At 44.9% G+C, this 21801-nt stretch overlaps 2 protein-coding genes across 6 annotated transcripts in view; one reads left to right on the top strand and one right to left on the bottom strand.

The window, feature by feature from the left end:
- The window catches only part of LOC146575192 (poly(rC)-binding protein 4-like), a 127604-nt gene that overhangs the window by 46274 nt on the left and 59529 nt on the right, over window positions 1-21801 (top strand). For 4 of the 5 annotated variants that reach the window (XM_085275428.1, XM_085275427.1, XM_085275425.1 and 1 more), the window contains exon 5: window positions 17591-17707. In XM_085275428.1, the coding sequence (XP_085131554.1) occupies window positions 17591-17707 (117 nt within the window). Of the gene's footprint in view, window positions 1-17169; window positions 17205-17590; window positions 17708-21801 lie in introns of all 5 variants that reach the window. The other variant, XM_085275429.1, reaches the window with a different exon arrangement.
- On the bottom strand, window positions 683-5928 carry LOC146575193 (uncharacterized). The gene is made up of 2 exons (XM_085275424.1): window positions 4984-5928; window positions 683-4869 (listed from the first exon to the last, which is right to left on the bottom strand). The coding sequence occupies exons 1-2, from the start codon at window positions 5633-5635 to the stop codon at window positions 3998-4000; spliced, it is 1524 nt and encodes a 507-aa protein (XP_085131550.1). The 5' UTR covers window positions 5636-5928; the 3' UTR covers window positions 683-3997.

The following is a 21801-nucleotide window of genomic DNA, read 5'->3' as shown; positions in this document are numbered from 1 at the left end:
GGGACGGTGCTCCGGTCTGGTGGTGCAATGTTGCTGTTCCCATTCCCAACACATGAAACGATGCTTTATTCTCAAAGCTGTTGGCGTGTCTCGGTGGGGGTGGGGACACTACGGTGACCCCCCCCCACTCTTCAATTTCCAGCATGTGGGATTACTGTTGTGAAGAGGTGCGTCCACCAAATCTAACAAAGTTGTTTGTAGTGATTAAACCGAAGCTGGACGAAAGCAAAACCAAGCGCAAAACAAAAAGGTCCAAACGGCGCGTGAACCGTGGCGTTCTGACAGCAGCGCTCCTCCCGCCTCTGAACTCTGACAGACTCTGTAGAGTAGCACCATAATCTCTCTGATGTTGGTGCGCTGAGGCACAAACAGCATTATCTGACACCCTCGGATGGGAACGTTCACTCTGAACCTTTAAGTTGACAGGATGACTAACAGTGAGAAGAACTGAACTCATATTTCATATAAAGACAAAACCCGAATCCCAGCAGCACCCAGCGTGAGAGCCGGTCTAATCATCTGCTGCCTCTCCATGCTGTCTGCTTTCTCTTACCTCTCCTGGCTTCATTTGCAATCAGGTCACTTGCAGCAGCTGTATGAATACTTAAACACACGGATCTATAAGTTCAAATGCTCCACATTCATCTCACTGAAAACAGAACACGGCCATATCAGTGGCTTAATGTATTCCACAGCAGTTTTTTATATAAGGCAAGGCAAGGCAAGTTTATTTGTACAGCACAATTCAACAACAAGGTGATTCAAAGTGCTTTACAGAGACATTAAAAACAAGAACAAATAAAAAGCATGATTTAAAATTGAATAAAACAAGCAAATAAACTAACTAACTAATTAACAAACAAACAAACAAACAAACAAAACAGTATATAAAATCAAAACAGATAAAATCAGAACAGTAGATAAAATCAGTAGTTAAATGTAAGTTTTGAAATTTAAGCTTAAAGTGTGGATTTGGTGCTTTATTCAAATGCAGCTGAGAACAGGTGAGTCTTCAACCTGGATTTAAATAAACTGAGTGTTTCAGCTGATCTGAGGCTTTCTGGGAGTTTGTTCCAGATATAAGGAGCATAAAAGCTGAATGCAGCTTCTCCGTGTCTGGTTCTGACTCTGGGAACTGATAAAAGACCGGATCCAGATGACCTGAGGGATCTGGAAGGTTCATACTGGGTCAGGAGGTCATTGATGTATTTTGGTCCTAAACCATTCAGAGCTTTATAGACCAGCATCAGAACTTTAAAGTCTATCCTCTGACGGACAGGCAGCCAGTGTAAAGACCTCAGAGCTGGACTGATGTGGTCCACTTTTTTGGTCTTAGTGAGGACTCGAGCAGCAGAGTTCTGAATGAGCTGTAGTTGTCTGACTGATTTTTTAGGTAGACCTGTAAAGATGCTGTTACAGTAATCAAGCCTACTAAAGATGAATGCATGGACTAGTTTTTCCAGGTCCTGTTGAGACATCAGATCTTTGATCCTTGATATATTCTTGAGGTGATAGTAAGCTGACTTTGTTATTGTCTTAATGTGTTTTTCTAAGTTTAGGTCTGCATCCATCACTACACCCAAATTTCTCGCCTGGTTTGTAGTTTTTAGGTGTATAGATTGAAGTTCTCTGGTGACCTGTAATCGTTTTTCTTTGGCGCCAAAGACTATTACCTCAGTTTTGTTTTTGTTTAGCTGGAGAAAATTGTGGCACAACCAGTCATTGATTTCCTCAATGCATTTACCAAGAGCCTGTACAGGGCCTCGGGCTCCTGGTGACATTGTGATATATATTTGTGTGTCATCTGCATAGCTGTGGTAGTTTAATAATCTGTGCCAGTGGGAGCATGTAGATGTTAAACAGAGGGGGGGTCCCAAGATGGAACCTTGGGGAACTCCACATGTGATACTTGTCTGCTCAGATGTGAAGTTACCTATTGATACAAAGTATTTCCTGTTTTCTACGTATGTTTTGAACCAGTTTAGTACAGTTCCTGAAAGACCTGTCCAGTTCTCCAGTCGTTTGAGTAATATGTTGTGGTCAACTGTATCAAATGCTGCACTGAGATCCAGTAAAACTAGGACTGACATTTTTCCACTGTCTGTGTTCAGACATATGTCATTAAACACTTTGGTCAGAGCGGTTTCAGTGCTGTGGTTCTGTCTAAAACCTGACTGGAAGGCATCGTAGCAATTATTCTGTTTTAAGAAGTAACTGAGCTGTTGGGAAACTGCTTTTTCAATGATCTTACTTAAAAACGGGAGATTTGAGATCGGCCTGTAGTTGTTTATTTGTGTCTTGTCAAGATTGTCCTTTTTCAGTATAGGTTTGATTACAGCAGTTTTTAGTGGTTCTGGAAACACACCTGATAATAAAGAAAAGTTGACGATCTGTAACAGGTCTGACTCTAAAGTCTTTGAGACCTTTTTGAAAAAACTTGTTGGCAGGACATCTAAACAGCAGGAGGAGGAGTTCAGTTGACCTAAGATGTCCTCCAGGTCTTTGCTGTTAATAGGTTGAAACTGTTTCATGGTGTTTAAACAGTTTTTTGGTGGACACAGTACATATCCTGGATCTGCTGTTGATGTACTAATTGCTTGTCTAATTTTTTGGATTTTTTCAGTGAAGAATTTGGCAAAGTCATTGCAGGCCATGGTCGAATGAAGTTCAGCTGCCACTGACACAGGAGGGTTTGTTAGCCTGTCAACTGTAGAAAATAAGACCCAAGCATTATGGCTGTTTTTAGTGATGATGTCAGAGAAGTAGGACCTCCTTGCACTCCTCAGTTGTAAATTATAATTGTGAAGTTTCTCTTTATAAATGTCATAATGAACCTGGAGGTTTGTTTTTCTCCATCTGCGCTCAGCTTTCCTACACTCTCTTTTTTCATTTTTCACGAGTTTCTCCATGGAGACTTTTTCCTTCCAGAGATAACCTTCACCTTAATGGGAGCAATAGTGTCCATTACATTTAACATGTTAGCATTGAAGCTATTGACGAGCTCATTGACTGACCCTCTGGGCAGGTCAGGTGTTAGTGGGAAGACCTGGTTAAAAATTGCACTACTGTGTTCAGTTATACACCGTTTTGTGATCACTGTTGTTGATATATTTGTGTGGGCTGAGATTTTACTTTCAAAGAAAACACAGTAATGATCAGACAGGCCCACATCAGACACAGTAACCTTTGAAATGCTCAGGCCTTTGGAGATCAGTAGGTCAAGAGTGTGTCCTCTATTATGTGTGGCCTCTGTTACATGCTGAGTCAGCCCAAAGTTGCCCAGAGTGTTACTCAGGTCTTTAGTCCCTTTGTCCTGAGGGTTGTCCACATGAATGTTAAAATCCCCAACAATAATTACACAGTCAAAATCAACACAGATCACAGACAGCAGTTCACTGAGGTCATTAAAAAAGTCTGTGCAGTATTTGGGAGGCCTGTAAACATTAAGAAACACAACTTTGGATGGGGCCTTCAGCTGTAAAGCCACATATTCAAAAGACTGAAAACTTCCAGGAGATAGCTGCTTACATTGAAATGATTCATTAAATAAGACAGCAACCCCTCCTCCTCTCCTGCTCGCCCTGACCTCACTGATAAAACTGTAGTTAGGAGGGGTCGTCTCGATGAGAACAGCTCCACTGTTACTTTGGTCCAACCAAGTTTCAGTTAAAAACATAAAATCAAGGCTGTGCTCAGTGATTAAATCATTAATTAAAAATGTTTTCCCAGCTAGAGATCTAATGTTTAATAAAGCCAACTTAAGTGTTTTAGAGGTATTACTTGTCCCCTCGTGTTTGGGAGCAGTCTGTGGCACACAAGGTATGTTTACTATGTTTAAAGATCTTTTAGAGTGCAGCTCTCTGTGTTTTGACCAGGCCACATGTCTCCTGTCACCTAAAAGTACAGAGATTTTAAAACCTTCTAGTAAACAGGGTCCCAGCTTCTCCTGGGAAAAGTCACCACTGCCATAATCCTCACAGCCCGGACCCTCCACACATCACACATCAGACTGCGGAGACAGAGCATGAAGAGGAACTAAGGGGGGCGAGGCTGGGCAATGTGACTTCGATTGCTCTGTTGAGGGTGGGGCTCGATGGCGAACCTTTGGCCGCTCTGGTGGGGGGTTTATGGGGGACAAAAAGGGATTGGGACGGGGGGTAGATCTGAGCCCAGCATTGACCCGCTCCATCATCTCCTCAGTGAATTTCAGGTGTGGGGAGGAGGGAGAAAGGGAGGGGGAGGAGGGTGATGGCCTGTCAGGGGTTTGGGGGACTGGGGAAGGTCGTGGTCCCTTGTCGTGGTCGTTGGTGTTGTTGAGAGAGTTGGAGGCAAATAGGGACCCCTCTTTTTGCCTTAGATGTCTCTCCTTTCTGAGGCTCTTCCTCAGATGCCATGGATGTCTCTCCTTTCTGAGGCTCTTCCCGGGTGGGGGCAGATGGAGCTCCTCCTCAAGGTTTCTGCTGGGCTTTGTCTGTTCTTGGAGTACTGTTTGTTCCTCTTTATGAGATAACTCCTCGTTTATCTCAGCCTTGGCACCAAGCACGGATGGATGACGTATGGAATAAAACAAGTTGGAGGTGAACAGTTTCACCCCTGACTTGTTAAAATTAAATCCATTTGCTTTGAACAGATGCCTGCGTTCCCAAAAAATATTAAAGTTGTTGATAAAATGCACTGAGTGGTCAGCACATGCTGATATAAGCCATTTATTCAGTGTAAACAACCTGCTGAATCTCTCGTCTCCTCCTCTGACCGGCGGTACAGGTCCACTGATGAATACAGCTGCATTCAGAGAGTTTACAGTATTTAATAATCCAGTAAAGTCCCGTTTCAGAACCTCCGACTGTTGTTTGGACACATCGTTTGACCCTGTATGCAGAACAATGTTTGTCACAGTTGGATATTCATCTGCAATTTGAAGAATTCTCTCCTTCAGGTTGTTGACCATATCGTTAGGAAAGCAGAGGACTTTAGTGTTCTTACCGCACATCCTTTGTACATCCTTTACGGCAGAGTTACCCACAATCAGAGTTTCAGGCCTAGCCTTTAGCTTTCCCTGTGGCCTTTCACTTTTCAACAGATTTTCAGACCTTATTTTGCTGCTTTTAGATGGATGGTTGTCCGATATAGATCCAGGGTCCTTTGATAGTGGAGCAAATCTGTTCTGCAGTTTCACATTCAGTTGTTTTGGAGGTTTGTTGTTAACCTTCCTATTCACGGTTGTCCAGTCCTGTTTCCTCCCGTATACAGGGGTAGAAGAGCTTCTCTGTCTCGTAGGAAGTGAAGGCCAGTCGGTTTCAGAGATTTCAGCTCGCTGTGCCCTGCCCGTGATACGTCCTCCCCCTTCCAGGAGACATGATTTATGTCTTGGTTTTGCACCAAGACAGTCTAAGGGGGGATTATCACTTGAGGATTTATAATAATGCACAGAGTCTACTTTCTTGGTCATGTTATCTGTGCTCCTTAGCTGTGTACTAGCTTGCTCATCGCCATTGTTTTGAATCAAAGGCAAGGTTGTTTCATTTCCACACAGTCCATTTACCTCCACGTTTACTTCTAAGCGATGAATTTTTGTCTCCAGTACTGCAATCTTCTGCAGGAGGCTGTGGTAGTCATCTGTGGAGAGGGAAGGCATCTTGTTGCTAGTTAGCCTAGCGGTTAGCACCTTTCCAGGCTATTGAGGCTGCTCGGTGCCCAGACGCTGTAATCAGGCTTCAGCTGTGTCTAGGCCACAGACACACGGAGCGCTGAGGACAAGGTAACCATAAAATGTTGCTGTTTCTGTTAAGAACACTCTAGTCCTAATGATCTACAAGTGTCCAGAAGTTATCGCAGGTAAGCTCACACGGAAAAAAGGGAAAAAATCAGCATAAAAATCAATATAAGAAGCAAAGCATTCAAGAGCAAAGAGATGAAGCGTCCACACTCACAAAGGGGAGGAGCATAAGTGAACAAAGATGCCAAGATCCTCCTAGGAGAGATGCTGTGAAGATGATCCGTGAGCAAACAAGACTCGGAGAGAAGTACCTGTGTGAGCGTGTATTCATAGCTTTGTGGGGACCAAAGATGGAAGTTTACCTATAAATGTGGTTTCAGTGTCAGGGTTACAGGTTATGGTTAGGTTTGGGGTAAGGGGCTAGGGAAAGCATTATGTCAATTAGATGTCCCCACAAGGATATAAATACACGTGTGTGTGTGTGTGTGTGTGTGTGTGTGTGTGTGTGTGTGTGTGTGTGTGTGTGTGTGTGTGTGTGTGTCTGCCTCATATATTACACTGGAGAAACAAGGATGAGTTTTTATGTCCCTGAATCCTCACCGTCATGTTGAACAGCTCTCCCGAGTCCCTGCAAAATAAAAGCTTCTCTGTCGGTTCATCAGCAGCAGCTCGCAGACTGAACTATGTGAGAAATGATCACACTGAGGTTCTCTTTAACTACAGAATGAGCTTCAAATTAGGTCACACAACACCTTGCGGTGTTTTTCGACAATATGTTTCTGGAGTTTAATGAGTCTACATGAACTCAGTCAGTCCCCTGCTTGTCTGGAAAAATGTAAAATATTAACCCACAAATCTGTTCTGGAGGGAGAAATGATTTTAGAAAAGTGTGTGTTAGGAGAAATGGTTTGAAGATGACTGCACATGAATCAAGACTCCGGCGAGAAACGGGGGAGGGAGCAGGAGGGGGGGCAGAGTTTTCATTTATGTGTCGGGGGAATTTTAAGTTAACTTGTGAAATGTCACAAAAATAAAATGTGAATTTAGGCGAAAAAGAGATGATGAAAATTCTTTTATGCAAAACAGGCTATGCATATGATAATATTTAATACTTGCATATAACCCGAGCACTCGCGCCTTTGCTTCTTGTGTTTGTGCTGGAGTGCAGTCAGCATCCTGGCTGTTTTGGAGAGCGCCTCCTAGAGGAGCTAAAGTAGGTGGGCAGGAAGTGGGAGGGCTGGGCAGTTCTAACTCTGTGCATCCTGGACATGGATGGATGGACGAATGGTTTTTGTTTAATCTGTCATCATCCCTAATATAACAGCTACATTCTTGACGAAATCTTGAATTACATCATGATATTTCTGTGAGATAAAGAAACTAACAGCTGTTCCTTTAGAGATATATATAGAACAATTATAGGCTTCATTCTGAGGAAAAGGATGAATGAGGCAAACACAAGGCATTTGGGCAGTGTTTGGTCTAATAATGAGTAAGAGCAGGAAAAAGTGATGAAATCATGCTGCAGGAGGTGCTCTGTCCATGGTGCTGATGCTCAACATGCCCCAGAATGGGTACTCGGCTTTGTAATCAATTACAGATATATTTTCTTTTTTAGATGCAGCATGATGCAAAAACCAGAGAGCAGATTAGAAATACAACACGCAGCAGCCTGAAGCGCATTAGTGGCATTTACCATGTTAACTCTGTACAAAGGTCACACTCGCTCGAGCAGTGCTCAGACAACACTAATGTGAGTTTGACTGACTGATCAGCCGCTTGTTTGGCTGAAACAACCTGCAGCCAAATATGGCTGAAATGTGGCTGTGCCTGGAGTTTCTGGCAGAACAATGCTGACTAACGATTCTTGTGGGAAACGTGGCATCAGAGGAAAAGGAGGAGAGCAAACAGAGCCTCGCTCAGACTGAAGAGAGTCGGGAGTCTCTAAAGGGGCCAGTGCGTGTCGTTACAAAACACTTTGTAGAAACTGGATCCAAACGTGGGCACACTATAAGAAGATCAATGCATCGCACTGCTCATCGACAGAAACACAGCTCCTTCACTCTGTTAACTTAATGGAAAAGACCAGGTCCAGTATGTCTGTATATATTTAGTATACTGTTGACACGATGGTGCAGCGGTTAGAAGGTTTGGGATTCAAATCATCTTTTTTCCAAAGACCTGCATGTTAGATTCATTCTATTCATACATGTGCAAAGATGAATAAAGACTAGATAGAAATGCACCATCAATGAATCATTACTAATGACAATACAGAGGTTCAGGACTGCCAACATGCATCACCTGTTAAAGGTGTAACAGCAGTAACATGGAGAGCCCTGCCCTAGAGAAACCTTTCAAAATAAAAGTACTCAAAGTGAAAATAAAACAGCATTTAAGCAACAAATGAAAGTTCAAATTCAAAATAAAACTTGATGACCCCTAATTTGACCTTTTGCAGAAGGATTGAAGGACAAAAGACAGAAAAGTGATGCAGATGAGGAGAAAAGAAATCTGATTGTTGTTCTGGAGCATTTCTGTCTGAAGGTGGAACTCAGAGCAAGGAAGAGAAAGCATGAATATTTACATCCATATTTGCCTCTCAAGGACAAACCACACAGAGTTAGGCTGGATTCAAGCTCTGTTTTCCTCTCATTACTCTTTTTCACTGCCTGACCGGCTGCCTCACTCTCAGTCACTGTATATGCAAACTGACAGATCACAAACACACTCAGCCCGTCGTACATTTGTGCTGATGAAGTCTGTATGAAATCTAGTGTATCAAGGCTACATTTTTACACATCGCGTGTTTGTGAAGAGGTTTCTGGCACAGACGGAGACGACTCTGCATGCAAGAAGTCCCTTTTCATCATGTCAGTGAAAGCATTAATGTCAGGCTGCTGCTCTTCATCATGGCTTCACACACAAACATACACATACCTAGACATGCATGCAAACGCGCGAGTACACACAGCCTGTCCTTTATCACACACAGATGCTCACATGCTGCGAGCATGCCTCCCTGATAAAGCAGAACAGAGCAGACTAATCCAGTTGAATGACATGGCTGTCCATCCTTCCTCTGCTCCAAATGAAGAGTAATGAAGACAGCCGTCCCACGCTGCAACAGCAAGACGGCGCACTGCTGCACTTATTATGACTGGAGGGGGAGGAATGAGGGGTGAGGAGGAGGAGATGGAGAGGGGTGAGGAAGATGGGTGGAAGGGTGAAAAAATAAAAATAGAAAGATCTGGAAAATAATGACAGCCCAGATTCCCACTAGTGGGAGAACGTGCACGTTCAAAGGTGTGTGTGATTTAGCTTCAGTAGAGATGAGTCCAGAAACACCGCTGCATGCTTTCTTCTGTTTCTGCCAGTATAATATTTTATTTTTATCTCCTTGAATGTGCTCGTATATGTTAGTTCTGTTGTGAAGCAGGCACGTGCACAGAGAGGTCTGAGGTTGCATTCATTTAATAAGTTTGAGGTTCATGCACACCTTTGTGCTGCAGAATTCCCCTCATCCCCCTCGGATATGTCAGCGCTTCTGCTCTTTCAACCCCTCCACCAGCCCCCTGTGACCTGAACATGAACGCAAAGTTGTCAGTTTACGAGTCGACTCGTATTCCTCCTCGTCTCTGAGATGCGGGAAAGCACTAGAAAAAAAACAAACAGGAACTTTTCCATCATATCTCGTAGCATAATAATAATGGATACTTTATTGATCCCCATGGGGAAATTACTTGTTTTTCTCTGCATTTGACCCATTCACTCAGTGAAGCAGTGGGCAGCCCACTAAGCAGGCGCCCGGGGAGCAGTGTGTAGGGACGGTACCTTGCTCAGGGGTACCTCAGGGTAGCCGTTAAGTGGATTCGAACCGCCGACCTTCCGATCATGGGGCGACCACTCTACCTACTGAGCTATCCCTGCCCCAGCATCTCTTTTCATTTCAGTTGATTTTTTATCTTACAGTTTTGTAAACCCCGTATCAAAAAATAAACCAATCAGTTAATCGGACCTTTCAGAGTATCATCGCTGTGTTTGGATCAGACTCACGGTACCACCAGCTGACCACTTCCTGACGACCTACGAGTCTGTTTGAGTTATACACCAGCAGCAGCTCATCGGTTTTTCAGTTCTTACATTCAGAGGAAGCTGGTGTAAAGATTTAAGGAACATGCGTTCAGCTCTCCTGGTTCCTGTGACGGGATCAGCTGTTCTGATGAAGGTTAGAGATGAAGATAAACCAAAAGAGGGTCTGTGAGAGAATGAAGAAGAAGCAGCTTTCACTGTGGTAATTTGTTTGGTTTGTGGTGTAAAGTGTGCTCGTTTCACTTTATGACCAGGGCATTTGTAACACTGTTATATTAAACCCTAACCCTGAGCTATCAGGACTTTTAGTTCTACTAATTTGTCAGGGGACAAAAAATAATCAGCCTAACGAACACACACTGGGAAATATTGTGATTAAGAAAGATGCTTTTCTTTCCTCGACATAAAGAGTTGGGTTTAAACTCTAATATCAGTGAGGTCATTGGTAGTTCATGCACAGTTTAGGGTTGCACCAAAATGAAAAATCTTCTAACTGGAAACCTGTGGTGCCAAAATACACCAATGTAGCATGTGGCTAATAGACTGGGCAGGTACGCCGGTGATGCTAATGGCTGTTGATTTTATTTGGATTCTGGTGAAGATGAGAAATGCCAACATCCTGCCTTAAACGTGGAGCTGCAGCTGCGATTAGCTGTAAGCTTGAGCGGTAACAGTCATAATGTCTCACTCAGGGAAACTCAGGTCCTCCAAACAGCTCAGCTACGTTTTGATAGAGAGAGGGAACAAAGGGATGAAGGAAAAGATAAAGAGGCCAAAGGGAGGTTAGAGAGGGTAACTGATAGGATCGGGGTTAAGCAGGAGGGTACCGATGTGATGGATGGAGAGGACTGCAACTCCGTGAGGCAGATGGAGGGGAGGAGGTATCGATAAATTCCCGATGCTGATTAGATGAAAGGATAAAAGAAAGGGAGATGGATGAAAGAGGGGATAACGGGTGGAGGGATGAATGATAAGGGGGCAATCTTGGAGGAGGGGGAGAAGGGGCTGCTTGTAGTTGGAGGATAAAAAGCAAAGGATAGAAGGATGGAGGTGGGTGAGAGACAAACAGACTGAGGAGAGGGAGACGGCAGCTAATGTATTTTTATTGAGATAATAAACGGTGTGAGAGTGGGAGAGAATTATTCCATCATTGCTTTATTACCAATAGCTGTGCATGTGCACACTCACAGAAGCACACACTCGCAGAAGCACACACTCGCAGAAGCACACACTCACAGAAGCACACACTCGCACCCAGAGAATATTTGTTCTATTTTCATAACAATGAGAGGAGCCTGCAGTCTGCTGAGGATACGGGGGGGGGGGGATCTAACTGATAAACAACACACTAAATGAAATGCGCACTCGCACACTTTCACCCAAAGCAGCAGCACGTGAGCCGCAGCAAACGGCACTTCATCACAGGGCGGCTTGACGTGAAACTTCTTTTCTCAGTTCATGCAAATCGCGTCATGCAAATCAGTGCAAGACAGTAAAGCAACTACAGAAAGGGACTGTGGTGTGGAAGACGCCGGCGTGGAAGAGCCTCGTGTTTCTGACACGTGCACGTTCACAGAGAGACGGCAGCCGTCAGTCTTGTGCTGCTGCTTCTCACTCGTTACTGAAGATTGCTGCTGTCAGAATCAATGAGTAGACAAGTCTGAGCTTCATTTCTTCCACGATCTTCACACAGACTGTGCCAACTGGGGCCGCCGTGGAGAGATTGTCTGAATGCAGTAAAGTGACTGTTTTACTGCAGCGTTGAACCTCTGATGCTCCTGTACAAAGCAGGTCTGATCCAAAGGTCCTGAGAAAACAACAAACAGCTGGCCAGCTGTTTGTAAGGAGGAGAGGCGGGTCGAGCCTGGACAGGAGAACAGTCCATCGCAGGACTAACACAGACAAACATGCCTGTGGTCCTCTTCGGTGTAGAATCAATAATTAACCTAACAGGCTGTGGGAGGTCGTACCTAGCTCCACACAGAGCCCACTGGGCCTGTGGATGTGAGGTGACAGCTCTAACCGCTGTGCCACCGATGACGTTTATATATTTGTTACAGTAACACAACACTGGTCGGTTAGAACAGTTGTATGGGCTCAAAATGTGGTCATAAATATTTTGTACTTGTAAAAAAGATTTGTGTGTGGACTTAGAAAAAAAACCCTGCAAGTTACAAGTACGGATTTTGACCCTATTTTTCTTCCTTTCATCTGATTGGTCAATGTCATGTCAATCACAAATGTAACAATCCAATCAGAGAACAGATGGGTTTGGCTGTCGGAGGGGCGCTTTTTTGAACTGCAGGTCCTTGAAGGGTAATACAGTTTGAAGCTGGAGGATCGCTATATAAATATCCGGTAGCAGCTAGGTCCCCTAACTTTCAGTAGCTGTTGAAAGGATAAAGTTGTGCTATATCAGTGGTTAGAAACACCATTATTACTTTAGGATTAGTTTAACACAAAGTCAGGGCTGACCCAGGACCATTGCTGTGAGTCACAGTGCTTTCACATCGGACGCAGGATGTGCTGCTAATGCTAACTGCTAACTAAAAGCAAAGGATCCAGAATTTGTTGCTGGCTGCTGGGCTCTGTGGGTTTTTGCAGCAGCTCTACCTGCACTAGATGCACCTGCTCCTTGTCGTTTCTATCTCTGACTTTATGTCCTCTACAAGAGTTTGTGGGTTTTTTTTGCTGGTTCTTCAAATGTTCAATAAAAACATGTATGCTAATTCATAACGAAGAAAGCTTTGTAATGAAGACTGTCATTTCCAAAACACTGCCCGCCCCCACCCCGCGGTCCGCAGCGCTGTTGAAAAGGCTGTGGAAGTCCCTGTATTAAACACGTAGACCTGTGACACAAAAATCACCAAACTCGGACGACCACAGACTGTTTTCCTTCGTGGTGATGAAGGAAAACGCTGGGTTGGCATGTAAAAGGGCATTTATTCCCTTCAAAGACCTGCAGTTCAAAAAAAGCGCCCCTCGACAGCCAAACCCATCTGTTCTCTGATTGGATTGTTACATTTGTGATTGACATGACATTGACCAATCAGATGAAAGGAAGAAAAATAGGGTCAAAATCCGTACTTGTAACTTGCAGGGGTTTTTTTCTAAGTCCACACACAAATCTTTTTTACAAGTACAAAATATTTATGACCACATTTTGAGCCCATACAGTTGCCACTTGTTTCAAAGTTTTCATGGTTACCGTGGTGATAGGTCTCCTCTTAAGAGTCTAATGGCGTTTTCACACCTGCGCTGTTTAGTGCGTTTAAATCGAAGTCTGGCCTGTTTCCCCCCCCGGCACGGCTCACGTGTGCAGATATGAACAAATCGCACTCGAGTGTGGACCTGAGCAGCAGGTGGAGGACGTACAGTTCCAATCAAAGTCCGGAGTGGTTCGTTAATGGTGCGGACTGACCCCCAAACCAACCAACCACCAGGTGTACGTTACAAGTTTGAGCTGAAAAACGTCCCGCAGCCACAAATGCTTTGTGGTTATGAGAGAAGGTACTACAGATGTGCAAAGGTCTGTACGGGCTAGCAGCTAGTCGCGAAATGAGCCTAACAATTCCCAGTTTTCCCACACAGCAAATTCTTCCTGGATTTACTTTTGCTGTGGAGTTCACTTGGATTTTTCTCTGTATGAAAAGAAACCAAACCACAGGAAAAAGCTCCGAGTTTCACCTGGTTCAGACCACAGTAAACAAAGTATATTTGTTAAACCGCAGTGCTGCAGACACGAAACACTCTTTCTAGTAAGACTCAGTTTCAGTGTCATTGTGACAAATGGATCGACTGCTCGTTACTGTCCTGTGCTCCGCCATGAGGGTGGGCTGTACTTTCAGTACCTGAATGTCAGAGGGCGAATCTCAGCTTCGGTTTTGTGTGAATTATTGTTGCTGCTGCTGATAGCTGGAGCTGAACTACGTCTGCTTTAGTTTTCAGTCTTCAGTCTCCAAAGTCTGAAGGCAGCTGTGTCAGGTGAGGAGCGAGACGAGCAGCACGAAGGAGCAGCTCCCTCAGAGTGAGCTGTTTTAGCTCAGTGCAGGAGAAGATGGCCTGGGCGATCGGCTGAACTGGAATCAGTTTGACTTTCAGAGGCTCCTTCTTAGTGTTTTTTAAATATGTGTGTGTGTGTATATCTATATATATGGAGATATATATGTAGTTAATGTACTTTAATAGTTTATTTTTGATGGCACTTTGGGGCTTTGCAGCGCCACGAGTTCCAGAACGTACTTGTATCTGTGACTTTTGTGTCCACAGACTCTTTCATCGTGTACGTATTCAGTCATTCAGAGCATTCTGATATCAACGTGTTGTGTTGTGGATGATGAGTCGAGGCCCTCGATCCTTGTTTGCATAAAGTCGAGCCCTGAGCTACTTTATGCAAATCAGGGGCTGCTGTGACACAACTCCTCTGGAAACTCCTGAAAATCTTTAGAATCTTTGTTGAGCCAGACTCGTGGTTTATTTCTCTCCTCATATGTGCAGAAAACGTGAGCAGGTGACCTCAGACGGGTGTTTGTCCAGCCAGGTGCAGCTCAGTCATGACTGTGGAAGGAGAGAAGTGATCTCTCCTCACTGCTCCGTTAGCCCACACTACTAAACATTTACAGTCATTTTTAAAACTCTGCTATGACCTGAACGCAGCTTCGGCACATAGATCAGTTCAGACAAATATAATGTTTCTGTTTGCACACTAACATTTGGGATACGCCCAACAACTTTACACTTAGCGTTAGTGCTGAGATTACTGACGTTTCAGGTATTTAAGCTTAAACTAAAAGATCTGTGAAGCTACTGGCTGTCATTGTTCCATGCTCGGCGTGTACCTGCACGCAGGGCTCTCGTACACTGTCAGGCTGCTGCTTGGACTGGTTTGCATGTCACACATGGAAGCTCTTTAAGAACTAATAATAGGTCAGTCATGTATAGTATTATATAAGATATAGTGGCTGCACATGCGTCGACATGCTGTAGATGCACTCGGCACAGTCCCAACACGTGGCAGGTGTTTTTCTTGCGAAACATGCAGAAAAAAATGTTGCACAGCTGATGTACGCTGAGATGGTTCGTGGCGAGCTGACATCAAACACACACAGCTGAGCGTCCGTCAGTCTGTCTGCGTCTGTCTGTGTGTTCAGTGATGGAGAGATCAGCTGTGAGTGGAACAGCTGATTCCTGCACTTCCTCTCTGTGAGGATAACCCCCACAGCTCGATTTCTTGGTGGATGGTGAAAAAAAGGGATTTAGTTTAGCGCACATTTGATTTAGTTTCATGACCGCACGACACTGAAACACGTTTATGTGAATGTTGTGTGTTCGTTACACGTACGTTCTTTACAGCAGTGAGGACCAGTGAGGGCCCAGTGTTCCCAGTGGGTGCGGTTCGATGGAAAGAATCGCCTAACTAATCTGACAGAAAAGAAATGACAACTTAATTAAAGAATCAAGTGGACGTGAACGTGAAGAAGAAAGTTAATTAAAAAAGTAACAGTGAGAAACAGTCGGCCAGAATAGATTAAAATAGAAACGTGATGGTCGAAATGTGAATAAAGGCCGGATGAAAGGATGTAGGTCATCGTTAGCACTGTGCTACATGCACTCTTTCACTTTCAGCTCCAGCATGACGCAGGAAGAGCTGTGAGGGCAGGATCCTGACCCGGATACAGACACGAGTCACATGTGGGAAAGACTCTCTCTCCCTCCCTCTCTCTCTCTCTTAGTCAGGTATTCATATCTTGTGGGGACATTTCATTGGCTGAGTGACCCTAACCATAACCCAACTGTAACCCTGACACTAAAACCACATTTTGAGTCTCAAAAATACCTTCAACTTTCAATTTTGGGTCCCCACAAAGATATGAATACACGCTGTCTCTCTCTCTCTGTCTCTCTCTCACACACTCACACACACACACACACACACACACACACACACACTCACTCACACACACACACACACACACACACACACACACACACATACACACACACACACACACAGAGTCCAGACTCTTACCTGCATATTTTTGTAAGTTGATTTAAAGTGTAGGTAATCAGATGGGATTCAGAAGAAAAGAACAACATTATTCACAGAAATTAAAGAATTAAATTCAAATGTAAAAATATTTGAGTGTTTTAATTAAAGGGCACCTTTTCAGTATCCTGTTCTAATGGTGGATAATGAGGTCAGTGTATGTACAGACTGATGAACATTTAGTTTCACATCCCTGATTCTCCAGGTTGTCATTTATTCCTGCTGCTAACAGTTGATAACACGTGATTCAAGAAGAGGGAGGAACAAAGGCTGACAAAAACAAGGTGCAGACAGGTGAGCTTATGCAGAAGGTGCAATCTAAAGAGTTAATGGGAGGCTGGGCGTACAGCAAAGAGAGTGGCACGGGAAAAGGCTTTTAGTGACATGTAAAGAACAGAGGAAATGATTTGTACTGATTGGCAGAGAAATCGCGCTGGAAAGGATGTGCAGCAGAGTGGAGATGGAGACGGGCGAAGAGAAAGATGGACGGATGGGGAACAGTTAGTGAATCAGGAAGTGCAGAGGATTAGTGAGGAGGAAGTGAGGTCAGCTATGAAGAGGATGAAGAACAGAATAGGAGTTGGTCCAGATGAAGAACAGAGCTGTAACTACAGAGCTGCAGCATGAAGATATGGGAAAGAACTGTTGAAGCTGGGTCAAGAAAAGAGTTTGAGGTGGAAGCGATGGAGATGTGAAGATTTTCATGTCGTCGATCTTTATATTGACCTAAGCTAAGAGCACAGAGGAAGTTTTCTAATTCTGAAGAACATTAAAAATTTACTCTGGTTTCAGGGCGTTGATTCCTCTTCCCCCACAAACCCAGCACCGGGCTCTGATTCTAATCGTCTCTGTTTATCTATACTCCCCCAACTCACACTCCAATTTCCTCCTGACACCTGCCCTCGCCATCCACCCCCGTACGGTTATTACTGCACCTTCTCTATATCTTCAACTTCTCTTCTTATTTCTCCTCAAATATTTGCACCGCCTTGTCTCTCTCTTCTCCTTTTGATCCTGTCCCTCACTTTCCTGTCCTCCTCTTCCACCTCCTGCCCTTCCTCTTCTACCTTTAATAAATCTCTACCCACACTCTCTCCTCTCCATTTCCTGGGCTTGAATCTCACCTTCCTCCCACCTCTTCCTCATCAAATCATCTAAATCTCCCTCTTCTCCTTCACCCCTTTTCATTTCCTCCTCTGCTCCTCCTCCTACCCACCCTTTCCTAGAAATCTTCAATTTACTGTACGCTGGTCTTCTCATGTGCTTGCCTCCCCTCCTCCTCCCCTCGCTCCTCCCCCTGTCCTCCCTCTTCCAGCCTTCTTGTAATCCCTCTCTTCTCCTGCATCACAGGTGAATCTCCCGTAGGGAACGAGGAGCAGTGGCGAAAATGGTTCTCCTCCTCTTCTCTGTCTTGGCCCACATGTCCCTTCCCCCCACTAATGTGTTTTCTCTCTCCTCTGTTTTGCCCCACCCTCTTTCCATTAACCTCCATCTCCCTCTCCTCCCCCATCACGACTCACCTCCTCTCTGCTGCCCAATTGCCTCCCCTCATTCCCAATGTTTTTCCTAAATTCTCCTCCCTCCCATCATCCTCTCATTCCCTTTCTCCCACTCCTTACCTCCCCTTTCCCCTTCTTTTTGGCCCCTCCTCACACCCACCCCCAAAAATACATTTTCCCACAATCCCTCCCTCCCTCCCCCCTCCCTTCCCCCTCCACCTCTGTCTGGACCTACAGAGCAGCGCAAGGATCAACATCTCAGAGGGTTCCTGTCCAGAGAGGATCATCACCATCACAGGGCCGACAGACTGTGTGTTCAGGGCCTTCACCATGATCACGTTCAAACTGGAGGAGGTAGATACTGGACACACACACACACACACACACACACACACACACACACACACACACAGCTCTGACTGAAGTGTGTAACCTTTACTTCCTCTACACTGGGGCTGCTCCCTGGCAGGGAGCCATTTATTATACGATATGTCTAATGGGATTGTCTGACCTCACAGACACTGGTACAAGCCCATATGCACACACACACACACACACACACGCACACACACACACACACACACACACACACACGCACACAGTAGTTAGTTACGTGTTTTCTGACATGGTTACCGGGTTTGCTCCATTTGTCTTTGACAAACTTTAAGTTCTTATCTTGTCATTTAAACTTTGCTGCTAATCGTCACCAAATGAAACATTCACATTTATTGATGTACTGTTGGTTCTAAGTTAGGCAGACGTTGCCATGGCAGCATCCTCCTGTCTCTGTGCACCAAACATAAAAAAACAAGAGGCTTATTTAGGTCAGTCTTTCCTGTGAGTTTCTTGTGCTTTTAAAGTGTAAAAAGAGTTTAAAGCCTTCAGCTATGATGTCATCTCAAAGGCATCGTTATATTGTGTTAAAGCGATATCAGCTGAAAGGACAGAGCTGCTGCTGTGAAACCGGACTGTGCAGCATCGGGCGTATCAGCTGTGATGCCACCCACTCATTTTCCCGCCTTGATATGTTTTGGGGGTTAGAAGACCGTATTTGGATGGAAAGGCGGCGTGCTAACATGCTAACATTTGCTGGCTTGTTAGCAAGGTGACTCCATAGCACACGTGACACACCTGGCACCTTTCAGAGTTATCATAAAGGAGTAACTATCCATGGAGGATTATTTGTTGTTCCAGGCTTTAAAGTCGGATATTTTAACAGAAGAGTCCATGAAGGTCATTCATTCCACCCCGCCTTCATTTCCCCGCCCCGAGGGAGGCCAATCCTACATGAGTCTATTTGATTTTACAAAAAGAGCTTTTAAAGCTCATTTATGAATGTCCGGGTATTAACATAATATGTAATTTCTGCCACTGCTGGGTTCAGTCAATCAGTCCAGCAGCAAAAGACGTAGTTTGATGTTGGTGTGAAGTACTGTGCTGTGAGTCGTCTTTAGCACCACTGCTAATAGGTTACACAGAAAGAAAGGTAAGGTAACCTTGTGTTGAAATTCTCTGTTTTATTTAACTGTAACATGACCTGTTAGCTGTGTTACAGCAGCCGAGGGAGGTGACGGCAGCGACACATTAAACAGAATAAAAGATGTTTCTGTGGGTGAAGTCAGGAAACATAAAACATATATTACATTTTTAAACATCTGTGTATTTACCTTCTTTAGTTGAGGCCTGCAAAATGTAATCCACAAATATTTTGGCCTTTAAATGAGATGATGATGATTATCAACGAGGAAGAACTGGCGCAGACACGTATGTTATTTGATCGTGCTGTTTTTGGGTCTTTATCACTGCATATAGTCAGATGGCAGAAACAGCTGTTCATACACATCAAAAAAATGAAGAATAAAAACGTTCCGTTTTATTCAGACAGCGTCAAATCGCAGCAACAGCTGATTGAAGGTGCTTCGTATTGTGAGGTAGAGGCCCTGCAGACGAGGAAGATATCTGCCAGATGCCTCTCTGTCTGACAGCGGTATTGCATTATAGAGGGTGATAGCATTATCCATGATGGATAACAGTGATGTCCAATCACAGAGCCAGGCTTCCCGGTCAGTTTGTTAAACCCCACAGGATGCAGGTGAAGTGGTGATGGGTCTCAAACTATTACTCTGCAGCATAAAATGTATTTTCTGTTGTTTGTCAGTCTGATTTCTGTGGGTTTGAACATTATTAAGGACATAATTTATGACTAAGGCGGCACGGTGGCACGGTGGTTAGCACTGTTGCCGCACAGCAAGAAGGTCCTGAGTTCAATTCCACCATCAGGCCGGGGTCTTTCTGTGTGGAGTTTGCATGTTCTCCCCGTGTTTGCGTGGGTTCCCTCCGGGTACTCCGGCTTCCTCCCACCGTCCAAAGACATGCAGCTTGTGGGGATAGGTTAATTGGAAAATCCAAATTGTCACTAGGTGTGAATGTGAGTGTGAATGGTTGTCTGTCCCTGTGTGTTGGCCCTGCGACAGACTGGCGACCTGTCCAGGGTGTACCCCGCCTCTCGCCCTATGACAGCTGGGATAGGCTCCAGCGCCCCCCGCGACCCTGAAAAGGATAAGCGGAAGCGAATGGATGGATGGATGGATAATTTATGACTAATCATTGGTCAAACAACCTGAAGGCAAAAAAAACAACTAATTGTAAAAGGCATTAAAAACAGGGTTTGGCTGATTTTAAGAACAATCATCTTTAATCAGCCACAAGATCAAATCTTTTCTTAACTGAAGATCAGAGTTTAAAGTAGTGGAAACAGGAACACTCCAGGCTAAATGTCGTGCTGTGTTCAGATTTTGTTTAAGCCAAGCGGCCGAATCAGTGAAGTGTCTGTAATTACTCTGCATTTTCAAAGGTGTGGATGACATCAGGAGAAAAGCAAAACGTCTTGTTGATGTAGATGTGGAGCGAACTCTGACAAACAAGCCGCGCCCGGCTGTCGGGTTATTGGTTACAAGCTCTCGCTGTGCAATCAAACACAGAACAAGTGGAGACCAAAGCACTGAATTCAGGGGAAAATATTTCAGCCACAAATGTAGAAATGTTTCCCATTAAACACACGCATACAGTGTAAGACGAAGGAAATGAGTTTGGCTGCACGCGTGCCGGTTCACGGCAGAGTGGTTTTGGCTGCAGAGAAATGAAATGTCTGACAGACATGACGCAAGCTGAGAAATTAAATCCAGGCAGATGGTATTTAAATCTTAGCAATCCTAATGGAAGATAACAAGATGGGATGGGGGGGAGGATCGGGGCAGAGAGTGGACGGTGATTTAGAGAGTGGTGGACGGGTCGCTGAAGGGATTTTAAAAAGCTGTGAAATGAGGAAGGAGTGAGAGAGAGAGGGCAGAGAGGGTTTAAAAAAGAATTGGAAGAGATAAAGAGATGAGGGAGGAGGGGGTCCTATGAAGAATTAATGAAGCTGGAAAGCAGAGAATATAAGAAAGTGTCACCGAGGGATTAAATAAAGGCTGTAATCGGGGAGATCATGCACAGCCTTAGTCTTAGGACCTGCACAGGTTCAGGTGTGTGTCTGGGACGGTTGTTACCTAACACGGCATCCCGCTGCCTCCAGCATCATTCTGAGGGGATGAGTGTTTCCCATGGCGTGCAGCATCTCTGCCGTAGGGACAATATGATGCTGGAGGAGACGTGCGGATAAATTAACACAGCATTAGAAAGAAGAGCAGAGAGGATTTTAAAAAGTAAAAAACAAATAGAAAATTAAAACCAATGAGGAGGAAAGTCCATAGAGCAGGGAAGGGGGTGGGGCAGAGCTGAGAGATGGTACTGAGAAAGGGGCTGGAGCAGGAAACGCTGCCCAGGAATGGAGATGGAACTGGAAAACAAGGTGATGAAGGCAAGATGCCTCTGGTGACCAGATGGGATAGTGGAGGAGGTAGAGGACCAGTGGCCAAGGAGGCAGAGCCTACCTGGTAGCCTAAGAGGGGGAAAGGCAACAGTGGAGACGGAGGCCTCGCAGGCGGTCACCGATAGTGAAGGACATGGGACCCCTCGGGAAGCTTAGTCGATGGCAGATGGTCCAGATGGGGCCCATCCCAAGCAATATGTTTAGGCTGCACGGGGCTCCTGGGCTTGGATTTGGCGGTGCTAGTTCACAAAGAACAGGATCTGGTGGCTCAGGGTTGTGAAGTGCAGGGAAGCTGACCTGTAATTAGCTCAGGTTCAGGGAGAAGCACCTCTAAAGGAGCAGGCGGTATCCCCCAAGTCCCTGGTGAGGCCCCTGGTGGCCTGAGTCATCCCTGGGTGGAGAGACAGGCTGGGTCTCTGCGACCTTCATCCTAAAGACAGGAATGAAGGTGTCAGCCAAGGAGAACTGATGTGCAGCTGGCTAGGGTGGCGAACATTGATGTCTCCATCAAACGTGACTGCAGAGGCGGTGATTAACAGCATCTACAGGGACCGTGCTTCCTCTTAGGAGTGGGTGA

This window comes from Mchenga conophoros, linkage group LG5, assembly GCF_057382185.1.
Source record: "Mchenga conophoros isolate Kocher_MC1m ecotype Shallow Benthic linkage group LG5, M_conophoros_male_GT1.1, whole genome shotgun sequence".
Taxonomy (NCBI): domain Eukaryota; kingdom Metazoa; phylum Chordata; class Actinopteri; order Cichliformes; family Cichlidae; genus Mchenga; species Mchenga conophoros.
The sequence above is the reverse complement of the archived record's forward strand: the minus strand, read 5'-3'. Positions and strand labels throughout refer to the sequence as shown.

What these genes read in the sequence shown, in the direction of transcription:
- LOC146575193 (XM_085275424.1), bottom strand. Translation starts at nt 5,635, where the DNA reads ATGCCTTCCCTCTCCACAGATGACTACCACAGCCTCCTGCAGAAGATT. An exon ending in GGATGTACAAAGGATGTGCG is followed by an intron (nt 4,870 to 4,983) that starts GTAAGAACACTA and finishes TTCTGCATACAG; the next exon opens with GGTCAAACGATGTGTCCAAA.